This window comes from Mirounga leonina, unplaced genomic scaffold (genome assembly GCF_011800145.1).
Source record: "Mirounga leonina isolate KUSES-001 unplaced genomic scaffold, KU_Mleo_1.0 Mir_165, whole genome shotgun sequence".
In the NCBI taxonomy this organism is placed as follows: domain Eukaryota; kingdom Metazoa; phylum Chordata; class Mammalia; order Carnivora; family Phocidae; genus Mirounga; species Mirounga leonina.
In genome coordinates, this window is record NW_023270415.1 from 43964962 (window position 1) to 43985196 (window position 20235).

Here is a 20235-nt window from a genome sequence, read left to right on the forward strand (position 1 = left end):
AAGGAACAAAACCACATCACACAGTCACATCTCTCTGCAAGGGATGCTGGGAAGTGGTGCCCTTCTTCTGGGGCCACATTCCCCAGCTAACAGTTAAGGGGGCAATTTTGGCAAACGAGGGAAATAGATACTGGGATAACACCAGCAGGCCGCAACCCATCTGGGCTTTCAGTTTTACACTTGTCACTTCCCATTAAGCAAATCTGGGGAAGTCACTCTTTCTATGTAAAGGGGTGACAAAGGCTGTCCTTCCCACCCACAGAGTTCCCTTGAGTGTCAATGAGACATAGAAATACCTGTGAAAACAAAGCAGGATATGTGGACCCCAATATTTGCTCTCTGTTCCACCAATGTGTGAGTATCTTTTTTGTGGATTCTCAGATACACCCACCCTCAACTTTTTCAAAGGGGTACAGATGAAGATGGCTATATGCTAGTCACTGTGCTGATAGTATTACTTCACCTTACTTAGAACTCATGAAAATGCTATGAAGTAGGTAGTCTTTCAGGGTAGATTTGTTATTCACTATTCCACTGCTTTCAAAGATATTTAGGTCTGGTGAGATCTGTTGAACAATCTTAAAAGTTCGGGCTTGGGGGGGCACCTGGGTGGCTCAGTCAGTTAAGCTTCTGCTCAGGTCGTGATCTCAGGGTCCTGGGATCCAGCCCTGCATCAGTCTCCAAGCTCAGTAGGGAGTCTGCCTGTCCCTCTCCCTCCCCCTCGGCCCCTCCCCACCTGTCTCTCTGTCTCTATCAAATAAATAAGTAAATAAAATCCTTTTTTAAAAGTTTGGGTTTGCAATATAGGGAGCAGGGAGTGGGGAGAGCCAAATCTGCAAATAGAGGGAGAAGACTTTGGAACTCTGAGCGATCTTAGAGGACAAGAGTAAAGAGATGTGAGGAGAAATAACTAGAAAGAAGACAAGAAGCTGCTTGTTCAGCGTCCCAGATCATCTGTGAAGTATACCAGACTTACAAAGTGCTCGCTAAGAGTGGATTTTTGTGGAAAGTGCTGAAGGCCCCTGAGGTCTGAGTGTGGACTGTGGTGCCAATCGGAAGCTGGGGTGGAGGAGTCCGCGAAACATAAGCCCACTTCTGGAGAAGATGCGGATTTTCATAAACCATGGCCTATGGTCTGAGTCTAAGGCATCAATTGCAAAATCACATTGTGTGTGATGGGGGCAGGGGGGGCCTGAGAGATCCTGAGCCTTTATCTCCAGGAAACATGATTATCACTATACTAAAAATCAAGAAATTGGCCCTTGAGAACTCCAGCTGCTGTAGCACAGCCAGTAAGTCTTGGCGCCAAGATTCAAATCCACTTCTGTCTTGTCACAAGGCCAGTGCCCCCAGGCAGTACTCCGACTGTCCCTGTCCCTGTCCCCACTCCGCACTAGCACCCTGCCCGGTCCCACCCGTGTTCTGCCGTCCTCACACAGCCAAGCATGGCTTTCTCTCCAGACCCAAACACAATCGAGAGGCCGAGCTGCCAGCCTGCCAAAGACCACCGCTGGGTAAGAGGCATGGGGTCCAGCATACAGGTCCCACGGCGCCTCCTGTGGCTTCACCCTTCATTTCAACCTCCAGTGGGCTTCTTCCCTTTCCTGACCACAGCTGCAGCCCCTCCTGTGCAGGCAGAAAGAAAATCTCCCCGCCGCCCCCCCCGCCCCCGCCGAAAAAAGGCAGGTGGAAAGCAGAAGCACCTTCCTTCAAAGGCAGAGGGAGCTGATGGTAGATGCCCGGGACTGATGGGCAGCGAGAGCCCCGGCGCAATGGGGCTGAGGGCCAGGGCTCCGTGGGCAGGAGGGGCTCACACCCAGGACACAGGGAGGGCTCTGCGCGCGCGGACCTCAGTCCCCAACAGGGGCCGCCCTGGCTGCATCCTCATCTTCAAATAAATGATGCAGCAGCACTGCCCAGGGCCAGGCCGTGGAGCTGGGAGCTGCCAACATCCCCATCAGAAAGCCCTCATCTGGGGGATGAAAATGTAGCTTTCAGAGTTTATCCCGGGTTGAGAGTTTTCAGTGTCATCCTGGGAGTCAGTATTTAATTTCCATTGATTTAGACTCTGCAGGGATGAAGAAGCCCCCTCCTCACCTTCCCCCCGACACATACCCTTCCTAAGATAACCAAAACAAAACCCCCAGTTAGTTACTTTCTGTTTTGGACTTTTTTTTTTCTTCTTCTGTGCTATGGAAATCAGAATAAAGCTCAAGAGAACAAATAGTTTCCTTAGGTTGGACCGAAGCCTGGAGTGCTTCACGATTTAGAGTTTGTGTTGGGGCAGGGGTGGAGGGTGGGGGATAACATGCAGGGCAGGAAAACAGGACACAAACCCTGCCCAAGCTGGGGGGCAGGCTGAGCATCCCCCCAGAGGGCTAAATGGACCTCCGGGGGGTCATCCTGTAATTTGGTTCTCCAGTCCACACCTAGCGACCACCTCCCCAGCATAAGGAAGAAGAGATTTCCCTGCTGAAGGCCTCAGTCCTGAGGCCTGGGCTTCCCCTGCTGGCCCTGCATCCTATCATTTCATCACCCTGCCCTCCCACGCCTGTCCTCACACAGCTGGCTCAAGTACAGAGAAGAGCTGGAGCACAGATGAAGGAAACAGAGGCATTCGAAGGTTCGAGATACTCCGTGCGGTCTCCTGGGTCTCCCGCCTTGGGACAGGATAGGCTCCCCTCCTGGGTGGTCTCTGCTTCCTCTACCCCAAACCCTCATCTTCAGAGCAAAGCTTCCCTGTTTCCTGCTTCTCACTCTGACCCAAGGCTGAGCATCTCCTCCATACTCCGTCTGATTGCTGAAGGAGGAAGTGTTTTTCCTGCTTGGCTCCCAGGCCCAACTCCTTGGACTCCAAGGTGGAATTATCTAGATGCTCACATACCACAACCTCATTAGCCCCTGCCCCTTCTATGTCCTGCCTCCTTTTCTCTTAGTCTCACATTTTGAGCAATTCATCTAAAATTCTCTTAATTCTCTCACCAGCCTCCTTACTCACCACAGCCCAGCCTAGAGGGAAGGACACAGAACCCACTACCACCACCAAGTAGAGCTCATCTCTTTCTCTGACTGATGTTCTTGTAATAAGCTTCTGTGGAACATTTCATGTGAACAGTCTTCCCCATGTTGTCATGAATTCCTTCGAATTCTGTTCTGCTTTTTGTCCTAAGGTAAATCCTGCCATCTCTCTGAGCCTCAGGGACTTCATCTGTGTGGGCCAGTCTTACGTGCATCCATCAACAGACACCGTCCAGTGTTGGAAGACACCCACCCACCTGTGTGTCCCTCTGCCACCCACACTCACAAGGGGTGACTCGTGTGGCTCATCCCCAGAGGAACAGACTGCTGTGTAGAGAAGAGGGAGTTACAGAATTGTAAGCCCTGGAATGGGAGCCAAGAGGAGGAATGAAGGTTAGGCCCCTGGCCTGGGAAAGGAGGAGTAAAAACTCCCAAACCTCCCTGAGGTACACGGAAAGTCACGTGGCTCCCGGGAAATCCCAGAATCCCATCTCTAGATTCTCTGAGGGACTAGCCAGTATCACCTGGCCCTCAGCAGCCTCAGGTGGAAGACCCCACACCTCTGCCCCCTGAAGGAGCCCTCTCTGTATGTCAGTAGTAGCTCTGGCCCCACTCTTCCCAGCCTCCCAGGCCCACGGGATCACTGTCTGGATTACCTGTAGCCAAGAGACACACCATAGAATACAGAAGAAAAACACCAAAACCTTGAGAGAATAACAACAACAACAACAACAACAAGGCTTACTGCCTTGAGAGCTTAAAGCAATGTAGGTTATAGGTCACATTCAAGCTGAGACCAAATCTCTATAGTATAAAGACTGTCATACTGTGGAGAAAGGCAAGCTAGGGGGTTTTTGGCACTTGATCCTCATAAATAGGTTTTTTTATTCCTTCCCACTTCCTTATTAATGAGACTGACCCAGGAATGAACTGCCATTCCATGGCATCTACTGGTTTTGTCTGCCCAGCATTTATCCTCCTTTCTCTGGTACTGGTACCACAATTTATTTTCATCTGGAAAAAAAAAAAAAATCATCCCTTCTCTATTGTCAGTGCTTGTAGGTTGGGTGGGACTGACCCCATTCCAGGCTCCAGGGCTGGGCAGTAACCCAGTTCTTAGCAAGTGGTTCAAGTGTACATAATGACCAATGAACCAAAAGAGGCAATCTCAGGACTTTTTTTTTTTTTTTTTTTTTGAGGAGGAGGAGGAGGGGAGAACTGGAAGGGAAGAAATACCTTTTTCTTCATTAAGGTTGCTGAAAGGGAATAGTTGTGGGTCTAGAGCATCAAACAGCCCGCTTGCCACTAGGAGGGGAAAACCTGCCTGAGAATGAAGTTAATACAGAGGAAAGAAAAGCTGAGAGGTAAAAAAGAGATCATTTGAATCCCTGGATCAAGCCCTATCTGAAGCCCAGATTGCCTGTGGACTTATCAGTTGTACATGCTAAAACAATTTTTTTTATTCTGTTAATTTGAGTCTTGTTTTTTGACTTCCACCTAACTCAGAACTTTCGTCTCTATTTTACAGATTAAAAAACAACAACAACAAAAGACAAATGGAGTTTAAAGAAACTAAATACCTACCAAAGTGGTACATACTAATTAGTAACTATCAGAGTTTGGATATGAACCCAGATATGCCTGATTCCAACTCTTAACTATCGTACCTACAATCTCCCATTATATACCTTTCCCCCAACTCTCTAGGCCCCTGACCTTACTTTGGTAAACATTTAGCAATTAACCATTCTGGAACATTTGATGTCATCACCAAGTACCCAAAGCTTGAAAAAAAAAAAAACACTGAAGTTCCAGTTTTGGTTTTGAAGACCTGCAAATGTAGCCCTGAAGGCAGCCATAAGATAAGCATGTTCTGCAATCTGCATCTTACCCTTTTTCTTTAGCCAAGAAAGCCACAACATTTTCTTCAATTGCTCATGGCCCAGAAGCTACTGGAGTGCTCGGAGGCAGAGAACTACCCATAGATGACTGGCAGAAACATCTCTCTTTAGATTGGCGTGGATCACCATGGCTTTAGCTCAACTAGGGAAGAGGAGCATTTAAAATACCCAAGAAGGTGGGGTGAGGTAGCAAAGTACTTATAGCTCATTCTTATTAGAACAGTCCCTGAAAAGGGAGCCTGCAAAATGCCATACTGGGCGTGATCCCAACCCCCAACCAAGAAGAGGCTGGAAAAATTAAGGTAACCTTCTCTGAAAGGATCATATAACAAAAGTCCAAAAATAAAAAAGATGGGGGGGGGTTGGGGGGTGGTCTCCCAAATGGTGATCTTAGCAAAGTGCCTGGGCTGGGTGGAAAGTTGCCCAGCCGGAACTCTAGAAGAATGAGAGTCCATATTCTGAGTCACCGTTTGGAGATTTTGGGTTCCAACTGATAGCAACTACTCCCAACCAATTTATTATAGAATCAACACACAATTATCAGCAAAGTATGTGTTTGTGTCTAATCTGTTCAAAGGATTACTCTAGGAACTGAGGCCAGATTGAGAAGATTGCCTTTAATCAGAGGCCAAATTAAAGTTTTGGCGGCTGTGGCATTTTGCTAAGCATTATTCAAGTGCCTCTAATGTAACAGTTGAAATGAATGTTCATGCTTAATTTGAATACCGCTTAGCTCCACAGGGAACCCTCCCCAAAAGGAAAAAAAAAAAAAATCATAAAATGTCAACCTTACACAGTAAAGCTACCAGAACTTGTACATAAGTTTATGACTGGTTCCGATCTCTTGCTGAAGCGCCAAATATTTTTTCTGGTGGCCAGCAATATCATATTTAACACCTAAAAATTATTTCCTTGGCCCAGAATATCCTCAAATCATTCAAAAATTTATGCATTTTCTTTGGAAGGAAATAACAAAAACCAGCAGAGGATACAAAAATAAATCCCGCTGGTTGAAAAGAATTTAAAATGCTTCCATCCAGTCATGAGTATAACAAAGAAACTCACAAAATACTTTGGAGAAGAATCTGCTTAAATTGCCCTCTGACCCAGAGACCATTTGATCATATGCTGGCTTTTGTGAAGTTTTTGTTTCATGCTTTTATTGAATTGTTCACTGTTATTTAACTCCTCCCCCATTTAGATTATAAAGTACGTGCAAGCCTATATCCTACAGTTCTTTCAACCCACCACGGTGCCTAATGCATGCCTGAGATCAGAAAGGGAACAAAACAAGCCTGCTGTCTAAATCTGTGAATAGACAGTAAATGTCTTCGCTTCTCCCAAGTATTTTGTCCTGGCTATGGCAGTCATAGAGCCTGAGGAGCCCTTGGCCTTACTATCATGTGGCAAGTGCCTACCCCACAGCCATGCTCCCTTTCTGCATGCAGGCAATGTGCCCAACCCTGGGGAACTAGTCCTGGTTAATCGGAGTGAGTCATGGCAGTAATGTCCCCCTTTGCCAGGAATTGGTCTAAGTGGGGGATGGAGATATATATATATGTGTGTGTGTGTGTGTGCGCATATATATAGCTATACACACACACACACCAGGAATTTGTCTAAGTGGGGGATGGAGATTACATACATACACACACACACACACACACATACACACACGACTCCTGTCTGGCCAATGAGATGTAAAGGAAAGTGCACTAGAGACTTCAGGAAATATTTTCTTCCCTGGTAAAAGAGAGTGTTGTACCGGAGAAGCTCCTCTTTGCCTGTTTTGCTACTTCCCTATTTTGGACACTGTCTCTGAGAATATGATGCCTAGAACTGAAGAAGCCATCTTGGGATCATGAGACAAGTTTGAAGACAAGAAGTCCTTGCTAAGTGTATGTCAAGATGTTAGAAAAGAAGGACTGGAAAGATGGAAAGAGTCTGGGGACTTGATAAAATAACTGAACAGCTAAACTAACCATGGGACCACTTGCTTCCAAATTCTTTATTATGGCAACAATAAATGTCCTTCCTCTTGGTCCCCATTAGTCAGGATTTCTGTTACTTGAAGCTGAAAGCATTCTACTTGATTTGTATCACTTTCCTTAAAATTAGGAGTAACCATGTCTCCCTTCTTCTTAGGAGGGAGAACTATGGTAAATTGGAAAGGACAGAAGTTTTGGAGCCAAAGAATTCTGGCTGAGAAACCCTGAGCAAGTTTCTTAACTTGCAGAATGTATTATTAAAGGTAAAATGCAGATAACAATGGAGACTTCGTAAGCTTGTTACTGTGAAAAGAAAAAAAAAAACACAAACAGAAGATGGTGAAAACATTCCACGTGTCACAGTCTAGCATGTAGGAGGTGCTCAATTAATGTTAACTGCCTCGCTTTCTTTTCCTCCCCATGGTCCCTGTGTGGAGTAGAAGTGTCAGTGTTTGGGGAATAGGGAAACACCCCTAAGGAATGTTAAGAATGGCTTGTCACTCTCTCTCTTATTTGGAGACGAGAGCGGAGAGAGGGACAGCTGTCTGTGTGGGAGGCTGAAGCTCAAAGAACAGCTTACATCCTGCAGGCCTATGTTGCCCCTACACAAACTAATCCCCTCGTTTAGTAGTTGCGATGGCCTTTTGTTGAGCCTGGTGCCTTCTGCGACTCAGCCTCCCTGTCACACCATCTGCTCAGGGCCTTACTAGACGCCTACTCCTTCTGAACTGCTTCAAGCCAAGAGAGTCTGTTTCCCACAAGCTGCCCACAGCTGGGAGTCTTTAAAATGTGGACCCCACTGCTCAGTGGGCAGTGATCCGCGTGAGCACACACGCCCTGGCAGCCTCTGGGCATTGTGGGTCCGTGGACAACCAGCATGCAGTCTACAGGTCCACAGGCTGTATTCCAAAGCTGGCTTGTCGGCCACTCTTATGCCCTCCCTGGGCACACACACGGATGTGGCTCCCCATACACACACACCACACATCACAAACACACCCACACACACACACTCCCACTCCCTGGACAGTGATAACTACCCCCTGAAAGGCTTGAAGTCTATCTTCAGCCACACACCCTCCTCCCTCTCTTCTGAAGACAGGAGACAATGTTAGTCCAACTCACCAACTCAAACTGCAAACCCCAGCCTGAGAGCCAGGGCAGAACAGTGGCTAAGGCGCTCCACTCCCAGCTCCAGGAATTACAACTGACATAACATTAAACAAGTTACCGAAACTCTCTTGAGCTCTTTCGTCTCATCTGGAAAATGAGGATAATAATAGAATTGTTGTGATGATGTGTTTAAATTTGCCTAGCACTGTGCCCAGCATGTGGTATGTGCTCAACAAAATGGATTCTCCAAGTCTCAATGCTCCCTTAGGAAGAGACAGCTTCTGCCATGGGACAACTCCAAGATATGGCCCATCCAACCTGCCATCTTTTTTTTTTTTTTTTGGTTTTTGGAAATTAGACATTTATTTGGTGCCATAGCTGGGGAGTAAGTTTAGGTGTGTTAGTATATCACATTTGGTCAAAAACAAAAGTGAATTCTGGAAGCAGTTTCCAGAGAGGAATGCTGAAATGTTTTGCTCCTTGGCTATTTAAAGTTCAATGATCTTTTAGGTATACAAATTCTGATGTGGTTGTTAAAAATCACCCCATTTCTTTATAATTACTCATCCCAGTTATCCCCTTCCTCCCCCGAAGGTATTTTTTTTATTGTTATGTTAATCCCCATACATTACATCATTAGTTTTAGATGTAGTGTTCCATGATTCATTGTTTGTGCATAACACCCAGTGCTCCATGCAGAACGTACCCTCCTCAATACCCATCACCAGGCTAACCCATCCTCCCACCCCCCTCCCCTCTAGAACCCTCAGTTTGTTTCTCAGAGTCCATTGTCTCTCATGGTTCGTCCACCCCTCCGATTTCCCCCCCTTCATTCTTCCCCTCCTGCTATCTTCTTTTTTTTTTTTTCTTAACATATATTGCATTATTTGTTTCAGAGGTACAGATCTGAGATTCAACAGTCTTGCACAATTCACCACGCTTACCAGAGCATATATCCTCCCCAGTGTCTATCACCCAGTCACTCCATCCCTCCCACCCCACCCCCCACTCCAGCAACCCTCAGTTTGTTTCCTGAGATCAAGAATTCCTCATATCAGTGAGGTCATATGATACACGTCTTTCTCTTTGACTTATTTCGCTCAGATAACACCCTCCAGTTCCATCCACGTCGTTGCAAATGGCAAGATCTCATTCCTTCTGATGGCTGCATAATATTCCATTGTATATATATACCACATCTTCTTTATCCATTCATCTGTTGATGGACATCTTGGCTCTTTCCACGGTTTGGCTATTGTGGACATTGCTGCTATGAACATCGGGGTGCACATACCCTTTCGGATCCCTACGGGGTAACACTTTCACCAGACCAAAATATGTCAATGTGTATGCACCTGGGATTCAAGAGATTCAACAATGAACAAAGATCCTTGAGAGTTTATAGCAGAGAGGAAGAAACAAATTCAAGTTTTTTGCCTGAGGCTTTGTACCGGTGATAGTTCCCCACCCCCCACCACCCTTTAACCCATTTGTATTAGGTTCATGCTTCTCTTCACTTGAAATTATTCCCAACCTCTGCTTCTGGGCACTTGCAGCCTCTCGGTAGTTTGTCACTGCTGCCTTAAGGAATCTTTAGGGACCATTCATTTGCTCACTTGTTCAATTGCTTAATGAGCACCTACTATGCATAAGCCCCTCAAGTACGAGAATACAAAAATGATTAAGACATACTACTTGTCATTATTATTCTGTGGCCTCAAGGATCTCAGTCTCTGATAAACAGACAAGAACAAGTCACTATGTTAGGTACTGTAAGTTGAAGTGTGGATAGAATACTGTGGAAATAAAGAGGAGGGAGGGACTAATTCAGATTAAAAACTACGGCCTGGTACGAGAATATCTGAGCCGTACCTGAGAAGGGCTGCAAGGGCTTTCTTCCTACACAAACTGCTTGTACAAACATTCAGGGTGTGAAAGAGCACAGTGGGCATCCAGGGACCCGGAACTGATTCACACTGATTCATACTGGCTGCAGCACAGCACAGGGGGCAATGGGAGAAAACCAGGGACAAGGACAAGAGGAGTCTGGTAAAAGTTAGTAGCAAAATGCAAGTCAGTTGAGTAGCCAAAAGAGAAAATGACTATAATTGATCATAAAACGTTAAATAAATAAAACCCCACAAGTCCACAGCGATCGTAAAGAGAAAAGAAAAACATGCCCTTATTTGAAACAATTAGAAGCAATTATTACACCAACTTCTGATTCCGAAAATAGATAATAAAAGGAATAAATGAAGCATTTACACTGCCTTTCAGAAGGAAGTAGAGTTCATTGCTAGATGCTGAGAGTAAACTCTTCCTTACAGGAAAATACCAGATAACATATGTAAAGGAAATGCCAAGATTAGAAGGTCACTATTTTGTAACCCACAGTGAAGTAACAGGTTTGGGCAAATGTCATCGATGGCTGCTAAAACCTTGGGATGAAAGTTTAAGGGAACAGTATCCTTACAGTAATTTCAGAGATTTCCTGCTAATTGGAAGAAGGAAATATGGTGATCGCCATCTTAACCAAGAGAGCAAACGAACAGCACGACAGTGGGACCAGCTGTCACTTTGCCTTCAGAAGTGACACACTGTGAAGGATCTGCCTTGTCTATGTACTCTTGCCAAAGGCATTCCATCTGCATCCTCAGTTTACAAGACATACAGGAGACAGAGGAAAAAGTTAACTGACACCAGGAAGATGCAATCAGACAAATCCGGAATTTGGGACATCCTAAAAGACAAGTGGCCTAACTCCTTCAGAAAGTCAATGTCATGGTGGGGGGGTGGGGGTGGGGGGACAAAAGTGAGGGGATTATTTTTGTTTTAAGAAGATTGAAGAGATCACCAGATGAATGGCTGAACATTTTTCAATCTTGATTTTAAAACTAATACTGTAAGATAATCTTGGTAACAATGGAGAAATCTAAATATGGACTGTATACTAGAGGGTATTTAGGAATTCTGTTCTGCAGTGTGATAATGGTCTGACGTTTACAGGAGAAAATCCTTTTTTATTAGATGCATGCTGAGTATTTAGGAGTGAAGGGTCAAGCAACTTATTTTCAAATTGTTCGGCAAAACATATATATACAGAGCGAGACAAATATGGCACGAAGTTAAAAATCATCGAACTTAAATAGTAGATATACGGGTAACCATTGTGCTTTGTCAACTTTTATGTATGTTGAAATTATTCATAATAAAAAAGTTTGAAGTAAAAAATAGGTAGGGTCAGATAATGGAAGGCCTATTATGAGCTTCTTAGGATTTTGGACCTTACTCCTGAAGGTTTTGAACAGGTGATTGACATGATCAAATTTACATTTTAGAAAGATTATTGACTTACTGCATTTGCCCAAGTAGCATTTACTGACCGCATGCATCAAATGTTGAGTGAACCCTGGGTGAGGTGCTATGGGAAACAGGAAAACCAAAAACGCATTGCCTAGCGGGAAGAGCACTTACCATGTAATGGAGATGAGACACAGCACGCCAAGCACTGGTAGAGCTTTCTTGTCAGAAGAGGTGCCCAGGGGAGCTGGGGCAGGGGCAGTGCACATGCATGGGGCTTCCAACTATTATGTGATGTGCTTGTCAGCAGCGTAGCCACATTGCTCCAGAAAGGATGAGCCTACAAGTGACTAACATCTCCCATCCGTCCTAACCACTTGAGCTCTCCTTATTCCTTGATGGCAGCACCATGTTTCCCTGAAATAGAGTGTGAGAGTGTGACCCATTTCTGGCCCATGGAACCTGACTCAGGTCTCCTGAGATCTAGCAGGGACTACTGGCAAAGATTTTCTTCCTTGATAAAGACAGAGACATGCGAGAAGCTCTCCCTCTCCCCTCCTTCCTGCCCACCTTTAAGTGCAGCTGGGGAATGATGTGGGGAAAGCCAAAAGAGGAAGCACAGGTGTGGACCAGAGCCCGAACATCATGGAGCCATTGAAGCAAGCCTATAACTTCCCATCACCAGACTTCTTGTTACAGAAGAAAGATTACCTCCTTTTTTCAAATCATTCATCTTCAGGTACTGAAATTTTGAGCCGATCCTAACCTTAGAACAAAGCAGTTAAAGGAAGCCTCAGCCCTAGCCAGCCCTGCTCCTCACTGAGCTCTGCTGGCAGGCTGGAGTTTGGGATGGCCAGGAAGGTTCACACTCACATGCCAACTCTGCCTTGACTAACCAGAGTGCTGTGCTGAGGGTTCTGATGCTCTACATGAAGGCTTAATTACAGGTTCTGTGGAAAGAAGTGCCTAGGTTCATAGTACCAGGTATCTGCTTGGGCCTCACGTTTACCATCACGAGTATGGATGGAGTTTGTAATTGGCAGACCTGAGTTTGAGTTCTGGCTCTACTGCTTACTACTACCTCTGTGGTTTTGGTCAAGTCATTTAACCTCTTTGAGCCGTCTTTTCAGATAGTTGTTACAACTGATATAATGTGACTGTGCTTTGTGAACCATCCAGTGCCACACAGATGGGGGCTATTTTGTCTTATATTTGTCAAACCTCAGCTGAGAACCAGGCTGACAGGAGGCAGGGAGAGGAGGAAGGAATTTAAGGTTGGAGCCTCGGAGAGCATGAAATTGAACACCTGACCAGAGAAGGTAGATCTGGGGTCCAGAAGCACCAAGTCAGAGTTTCAGGTGAAAATGAATCAGCAGAAATGAGTTGAGATCCTGAATGGTGAAATACGGCTGGAGAAGATCCCAAAAGCAGAAGTGAAGATGCTAAGGACAAAGAGAGATAAAAACCATAGACTGAATAGCCTGGGTTCTCGGCTTTCTTTTGCTACCCCAACTCTGAGGGATATGGCCCACCCATCAGTAACAGTGGCTCACCAAGGCCCAGATCTCAAGGGGTGGGAGCGCAGAAGGAGTTTCCACAATTTTCAAAGGGACAAATGAGGGCAAAGTTTCCTCTCTAGGTGAGGCCAACCCGGAGCGGTGCGCCTCTCTGCCTTGTCGCAAATCGGTGGAGTAGACCAGAGGCAGGAAGCCCAAAGTGTTAAGGAGAGACAGTCCGAAGTTGATAAAAATTTTCAATAAGCTATGAGTAGTAAGACTAGTTTTGTCTCCTCCCTCACCCAAGCATAATCAAACCCCTCATACTCCAAAAAAGCCCTGCCAGTAACAAGTTTAGAAGCCAAAAGAAGGCCTTTTGTAATAAAGCTCAAAGTTGAGAAAAGGGCAAAGGATTTAGCCTAACAAGAATTACTCCAAGAAGCCCTCACTTTGCAGGTTATTAAAAACCTAATTGCCCTGTGAATTCTGACCTAGAGGTCAGAGGGTAAAAAGAGGCTTCCTTTACCTCCCATATGGATCTAAAGCACTCGGCAGCCCTATGCAGGAAAAGGGAAAAAAGAAAGAGATTGACTGACAATCCCAGGCAAAATCTAAGAGGCTGAAACCTAGAAGGGGGGGCAGAATTCAAAGTTCTATTTGTTCATAGCTATATTTCTGATGTCTACAACTGAGACTGGCACATACAGGAGGCAATGAATGAATAAGCCCATGGGGAGGTAGTGAATCCCAGATCAGACAGGATCTCCAAACAACCAAAGAGAGGGGCATGAAAGGGGGGCCTGGGGAGTGAAGGCTTCGTACCTCTGAAGAAGCAAGTGTGTGAGCTAAATTGGGCAGAGAGCCCCTCTCAATGCATAACCCCAGAGGACTCTGCATGAATCCCAAGCAGATGCTTGAGCATCAAATAGAGGCTGCTCTCCAAACCCTTTTGCACTCCACATATCATTAATAGCAAGGCTCTGAGTGTTTAAATTTTTTTTGTTTTTTTAGTTGAAAGCATTCAAAATTGGGAGATTCTGCATAAAAATCCTGATTCCTCCCATTGCCCTTTGAAGATGCAGCCACACTAGGCCTGCACTGCCCCCAGGTAAACAATCTAGCCCTGCAGAACAGCTACACACGATCTCCACCTCTGTTCACAGCTCCCAAGCTCACACAGAGGGAAGGCCGTGTAAAGACAGAGAGAAAAGGAGGACCACCTACAAGCCGGGAGAGAGGACTTCAGAGGAAACCAACCCTGCCCACACCTTGATCTGACACATCTAGCCTCCAAAACGGAGCAAGTCAATTTCTATTGTTTAGGCCACCCTGTCGGGGGTTCTTCATTACAACAGCCCTAACAAACGAATACACATATCCTTGTGAAACAAATCTGGCCTACTTTGCAAATTTAATTACCAGGCTAGCCCTAAGGCATTTGACTATAAACTGTGTTTTAAACTCATTCATTCATTTAATATTTGAACACCTACTATGCTCTGAACACTGCACATTTATTGATTCGTGCCCTTTATCATATAAACCAATTTTATTTTTTTGTCATTTAACAACCCACTTCTAATTTTTTCCAACTATTTTCTGCTGGGCAGCTTTTCGTGGCCTATTGTTGTCTGCTGCTGCTTCTCTTGATGTGTAGAATTAACCTTCTTATAGATGCCTAATGAACAGCATCAGAGACCCTAGTTCTCAACCCTGGCTAGACAACAGAATCACCTGGGATGTTTCTAACACACCTATACCTGGACCAACCCCTTCCCACATTCTGATTTAGTCGGCAATTGTGCAGAGCTCCGACAGTATATTTAAGTTTCCCAGGTAATCCTAATGTGCAACCAAGGCTGAGCACTGTTACCCTAGTCTGAATGGTTCTTAAACATCCCCTCTTTGCTACTCAAAGTACAGTTCACAAACCACCAGCACTGGCATCACCTGGAATTTTGTTAGAAATGCAGAATCTCAGGTTCCACCCTGGACTACTGAATCAGAATTCATAGTTTTAACAGGATTCCTCACACAATTCAGATGTACTCTAAAATTTGAGAAACACCGGATTTCCACTAAAATCACCTGGAAAACTCATTAGAAACAAGAACTACCTGGCTTCCTCCCAGAACCAACCACAGAATCTCAATCTCTGCTAAGGGCATGAGAATCATTGTTATGGAGCTAGTCACACCAGGGCCTGAGACCTAGGAAGCACTCTTCGAGGCCAATGTATACATCCCCTCAACTACCTAGCCTCACCTTCACCTTCCAATTCTTTTGTTAAAATAAAAAATATAACAGAGATACAGGCTTTTATTTTTCCATCATGCATGTGAGCTTACAACTATTTATACTGTTTAGGAACAAAGGAATAATTGCATTATTACCAGGGTGTCAAATTACCAAGTAAGACAACCAGTAACTGATTGCTTTGGGGAGCAATTTTCACAGAACACAGAAACAATTTCCAAATTATACTTCCAAGACCAGTTATATTATGAGACCAGGACAAGCTGATGATATTTCTAACAGTCACACAAGGCTCCATCTTTCACAAGCAAAAAAACCCTGATATTCTGGTGAAGGGTCCCAAGTAAGCACCTTATTGTATCAGTCTGTAAGATTTACAACAGAACAGTCTCTCTCTCTCTCTCCTTTTGTGGATACAGGGGAAAGGGAGCATCTTTTCATCTCTTTTTGAGACTCCCTGTTTATCCTGAAGACTTTCACTTCTAAGGCCCATTTCTGGAACTTCATTTGTTAACATTCAAAACAAAAAGCAGACCTGATAGGATCACGATAGTGCCCCCTATCACTATCACCACCAAAAGAGAGTCCTGATCTCCCAAAGTAGTCAAGGTTGAATTGGCACAGTGTCGGATTTTCCATCAACAATATAGGTGGGGAGAGGAAGATACCAGGTTGATCATAATTGATGTAGCTAGGTGACGGGTACACAGGGGCCAGGTACCATCCTCTCCATTTCTGTGCTTGTCTGAAAATGTCCATAATAAACAGCAAAAAGTTAAAAAAAAAAAAAAAAGAAAGAAAGAAAAAGAAAAAAGCAGACCTGTGCAGCTACATTTTCCCATTAGGCAAAAATGGGGGAAGTGGTAAGATTTTACTTATGGCAAAATAAGCAGCATACAGCATCAATCTTCCACATACGCAAGGCCACACCTAGAACAAAAGAGAAAGCATCCAAAGTAACATTCTGTTTTGGATTTGTTTCTGTGATTTATAAAATCCACTAATGATGAGCTAATGATTGGATAAAACCGTGGGCAAACCCTCACCTAGGTACTGTATTGGCCCATGACCCCTTTAATTCTCCCCTCCTCACTCTGGGGAAGGTCCCTCCCCATCCCTGCCCTCACTGAGAGACAGGCATAGTCTCCCTGAGGCTTCTCAAACCATTGCTACCTGCATCTCCAGGCCCCTTCCACACCAGGCCCATTCCTGCTCTGTGTTTTTGCTCCAAGTTCCCCGCCTGGCACACCCTCTCTACAAATTTGAGTCAAGGCCTCCCCAGCCCTTGGGGAACTCAGAACAAGGTCTCCCATAAGGAAAGGGAGATTAGGGGGAGGGCAAGTGTTACAGTCCTACCCCTCAACCTTCAGGGATGCAAAGGAGAAAGAGGGTCTGGCTCAGCTTTTATACTCACTGGAAATGAACCCTGGAGATCCAGAACAGATTCTGACCACCCTGTCCCCATGCCCCAGGATGGAAGCCTATTCCTAAGGGTATTTGAAGGTAGAAAAGTAAAGAGAGCAAAAGACCGCGCTGAGCGTAGAAAGCTGGGGAATGAGGGCCAGATGGCCAGAGGCTACCACAAAAGAGGAAACAATATGAGGTAACTGGGTCTTAAGGGGCACACACACACACGAAAGTTGGAACAGGAGTAAACACTCGTCCACAACACTGCTGCCTTAGGGCTTATAATTCTAACACATGTGTAGCCATGAAAAGAATTTTCAATTGAGAATTATAGAGTGAACCCAGGAGTTGGAACCAAGGTCTGACCACAGCTGACCACAGACCCACTTAGCCTTCTGGCCTCCTCTACCCGCTGTCAGCATGGTGTGAGTGTGCTCAAGTCCCAGCTGTCTCGCTAGCTGTATGCAGAAAACCCTGGTTTCTCAGTTGCTTTCTCTTTCTGAGCTGTGGTAATACTGAAACAAAAAAGGAAGGGAGAAGTGGAGGAAGAAGAAAGGACAGGAAAGGGAGGAAAGAAGGAAGAGAGGGAGTGAAGGAAGGGCAAGTAAGGCACAGAGGTGTGAGAGGAAGTAGACACAGGCCCACAGGTCAGAAATACCTCTTCCCCAGCAACCCCACTATAGCACTCTGGTCCTGTGCTAAGAAGGGATAAGTGGAGTTGACAAAGGTACCTAGGTTGTATGTGGGTCCAGTCCCCACCCTCACCTGCAGCCACAGCACGATGACAGTGAGCACATGTTCACACACCCGCCCATCAGTCTGGCAGGCGGCAGGGTTCCTGGAAGGCTGGGGAGGGTAGGTGTGTGTCTCATGCACTGGCAGGGGGCCTGGGTCCACAGGCAGTTCTTGAGGTCCTCGTTGACCAGGAAGCCAACTAGGGCCAATAGCAACCTAGACAAGTCTCAGTGGCCTGATAGTGACGGAGCATGGTATAGACCTTGATGAATGTTCAATAGTAGAAGGGCCCAGAGGCAGGAAGAGACACATGATGGTACAGAACACACGGCATACTGCTTCTCACTCTCAACCTCATCCATGCCCAGCAGTCAAGTGCTATTCTGCACATCCAGCAGGGCAGCTGAGGCCCCTAGCCAAAGTCAGAGATCCAGGAGGTGGTGGCAACTAGGCCGGTGACCCCAGGGCTTTGGAACAATTAGTTTTGGCTGATGGCCAATACCATGTGTGCTAGCTTCGTTCTGCAGTGGCAACAGAAAAACTGGCCATAGATGGCATGCATGGCCAGCATGAACACAAAGCTCAGCAAGTCACTGGCCCTGAAGTAGCAGAGCTTGAGGATGCACTGGTCCTCTTGGAGGAGGACTCATGAGCGTCCATGTTAAAGACAGCTGGGAAAGGCCAGAGCCAAAAACACGGTCCAGGCAATGTAGACAAAGGCAGCACACACTTGAAGCATGTGTGCTTAACATAAACAGTAGGGGTGAGATCATTTAACATGTAACACTAATGTGAAAAAGCAAGAAGGCCACGAGGAGGCAAAAGAACATGATCATAAATACCATATTCTTGTAACTGAAGTCCAAAGGAATACAGTGCACAGAGGCCAACATGAAGAGAAGGCAGATAACCAAACACGTGTGGTTAGCTGGGCACAGGTCCAACAGGAGGTAGTAGGGAGACTAGTGCAGGATCAGTTGGACTTGTTTGCCCCAGGCTCAGGGGTCTCCACTGGCTGCCTTGCTGGACCTTGCCTGCCCTCCTTTCCTTTCTCTGCACGGGCCCCTTCACTCATAAGGTAGTACTGCAGGGGATTGGGCCACAGTTCTTCGTTGATTATCTCCACAATCTTGTCAGACTCAATGGAGCTGTGGTTTGAAAACCACCCAAAGAAGCTACGGCTGTTGTCGGGGTTCCCCTGGCTTAACGACTGAAGATCATGCCCTGGGAGCCACTGGATTGGAGTAGAACGAGACACCACCTGACCCGAAGGGCCACACCCATATTCCTTGATGAGCACCTTATTTTGGAAATAGGGGTTGCGCCCAAAGTAGAACTTGATTTTGTAGCCCAATCTGGCGAGGCCAAGCTCTTCCACCTCCAAGCTGTTCAAGTAGCTGAGAACCTCTTTATCTTGGTTGTTCAGAAAGGATGACAGCTGGGGGTGGTTCTGAAAAGCTTGCCCCCAGAAACCCGGGATATTCTGGATGAGGAGGTTCCTGCGCTCTAAGTGATGCAGTCGCAACTGCCCAAACTTCCGCGAGAGCCGAAGGTAGGCCCTGTCTGCCTGGGCGTTCATGGTCTCCAGCTTCAGCTGGACCGTCTCCAGCGTATCCATGCTGCCATCTGTCGCCAGGGGCCCTGACCCTGCATCCTTCTCCACCTTCTTCTCCTCCACCACAGGGACGGAGACACTCTCCCCTGCGGCCCCTTTCTTCGGCTTCCCGCCAGCTATGGCCTGAGGCCCCCTCCCCGCTGTGCTACAGGTTTCTGGGACCTTCTTCCCGGCGGGGCCACGCCGATTTCCAACGCGGGGGCCATTTTTCGGCCTTCCCACGGTTCCCACAGTCCCCACGAAGACAGTGTCTGTTGCTAGACGCTCCGAGAGGGATGTGGCCTTCCCCAGGCTGGGCCTGGTCGCGGCCTGCCCGCGATCCCCCACAGCTCGGGCCCGGAGCGCGAGGCCACAGTCCAGGGGGAGCCGGCAGGCAGCGTCCTCCCCGGGCCGACGGGACGGCGCGGGCGCAGCGGTTTCCAGGCCACCCCAACCCGCGCCAGCCTGCACCTGTGCCGCCTGGGTTTCCTCCCCGAGCCTCTGGCACTGTGGCGGGTCCGGGTCGTGGGGGGCGTCGTCAGGAGCAGCGCGGACTCGGGCTTTGCCGCGGCCTTTGCCCCGGCTTTTGGCGCGGGAGGACTTTCTGCCCCTACTTCGGCCGCTCATGGTGGTAGCGGAAGCGGCTTCAAAGCCACGCTCTGACCCCGCCGCCCCTGGCGCCAGCTCGCGGTCCCCAGCTAGCGGGCCTCTCCATGGCAACCGCCGACGTCACGACGGTACGACTGTACCGTCGCGCGAGGACGGGCTGCGCGCGGCGATTGGCTCCGCCGCCGCAGCTGCGCAGGAGCGGACCCTCACAGACCACCCCGCCTCCTCCATCGCCCCCTGCCTCGCTTTGTCTGTTGGGGGCGGGGGTGCTTTCCTTTCGTTGCTTCCGGTCGGTCTCAGCGTGCCCGCTGGGTCTCGTGGAACTCTCTCGTTTCTCTCACACGAGAAACCATGACGACAGCCATCACGTCCGTCCCCCCATCATCTCCTTTATAAACGAAACCTCTTCAGTTCCTTAATTACTTCTAGTGACATTTACCACGACGAAACTGCCATTGACCCCTCTGTTTTCTCTTTGAAAGCCTTTGCTGAGGGATTTGCCACGGTGCCCGAACTCCAGAGAATGTAAAGGTGGGTACCATGGGGTCAGGCCACAACGCGATCTGATAGGTGGTGGGATGTTACTAGTGATTATAAAAATAATAACCAGTACTTTGTGAGCATCATTATGAACCAGGTGCCTGACTACGTGCTTTACATGCATCCTCTCGATAAATGAGGGAAGTGTTGTTGTCATTCCCACTTCCCAGATGAGAAAACTGTGACTCCAGGACCCCAAGGAATATTCCTGAGATGACACAGTAAGGGCTAGAAGCACAGTTCAATTATCTTGACTCATAACCCGTGCTTTATATTCA

At 46.9% G+C, this 20235-nt stretch overlaps 1 protein-coding gene across 3 annotated transcripts; it reads right to left on the minus strand.

The window, feature by feature from the left end:
- Positions 1-9267: 9267 nt before the first annotated feature.
- TSPYL5 (TSPY like 5) lies at positions 9268-19478 on the minus strand. 3 transcript variants are annotated; one of them, XM_035011576.1, is made up of 4 exons: positions 17245-19478; positions 15893-16002; positions 11495-11737; positions 9268-9375 (listed from the first exon to the last, which is right to left on the minus strand). In XM_035011576.1, exon 1 carries the CDS (start codon positions 19433-19435, stop codon positions 18188-18190), a length of 1248 nt encoding a protein of 415 aa, XP_034867467.1. In that variant the 5' UTR covers positions 19436-19478; the 3' UTR covers positions 9268-9375; positions 11495-11737; positions 15893-16002; positions 17245-18187. The 3 variants fall into 3 exon arrangements, with proteins under 3 accessions (XP_034867467.1, XP_034867466.1, XP_034867465.1); XM_035011575.1 differs by lacking the exon at positions 9268-9375 and having other exon boundaries at positions 10819-11737; XM_035011574.1 differs by lacking the exons at positions 9268-9375; positions 11495-11737 and having other exon boundaries at positions 15118-16002.
- Positions 19479-20235: the final 757 nt, after the last annotated feature.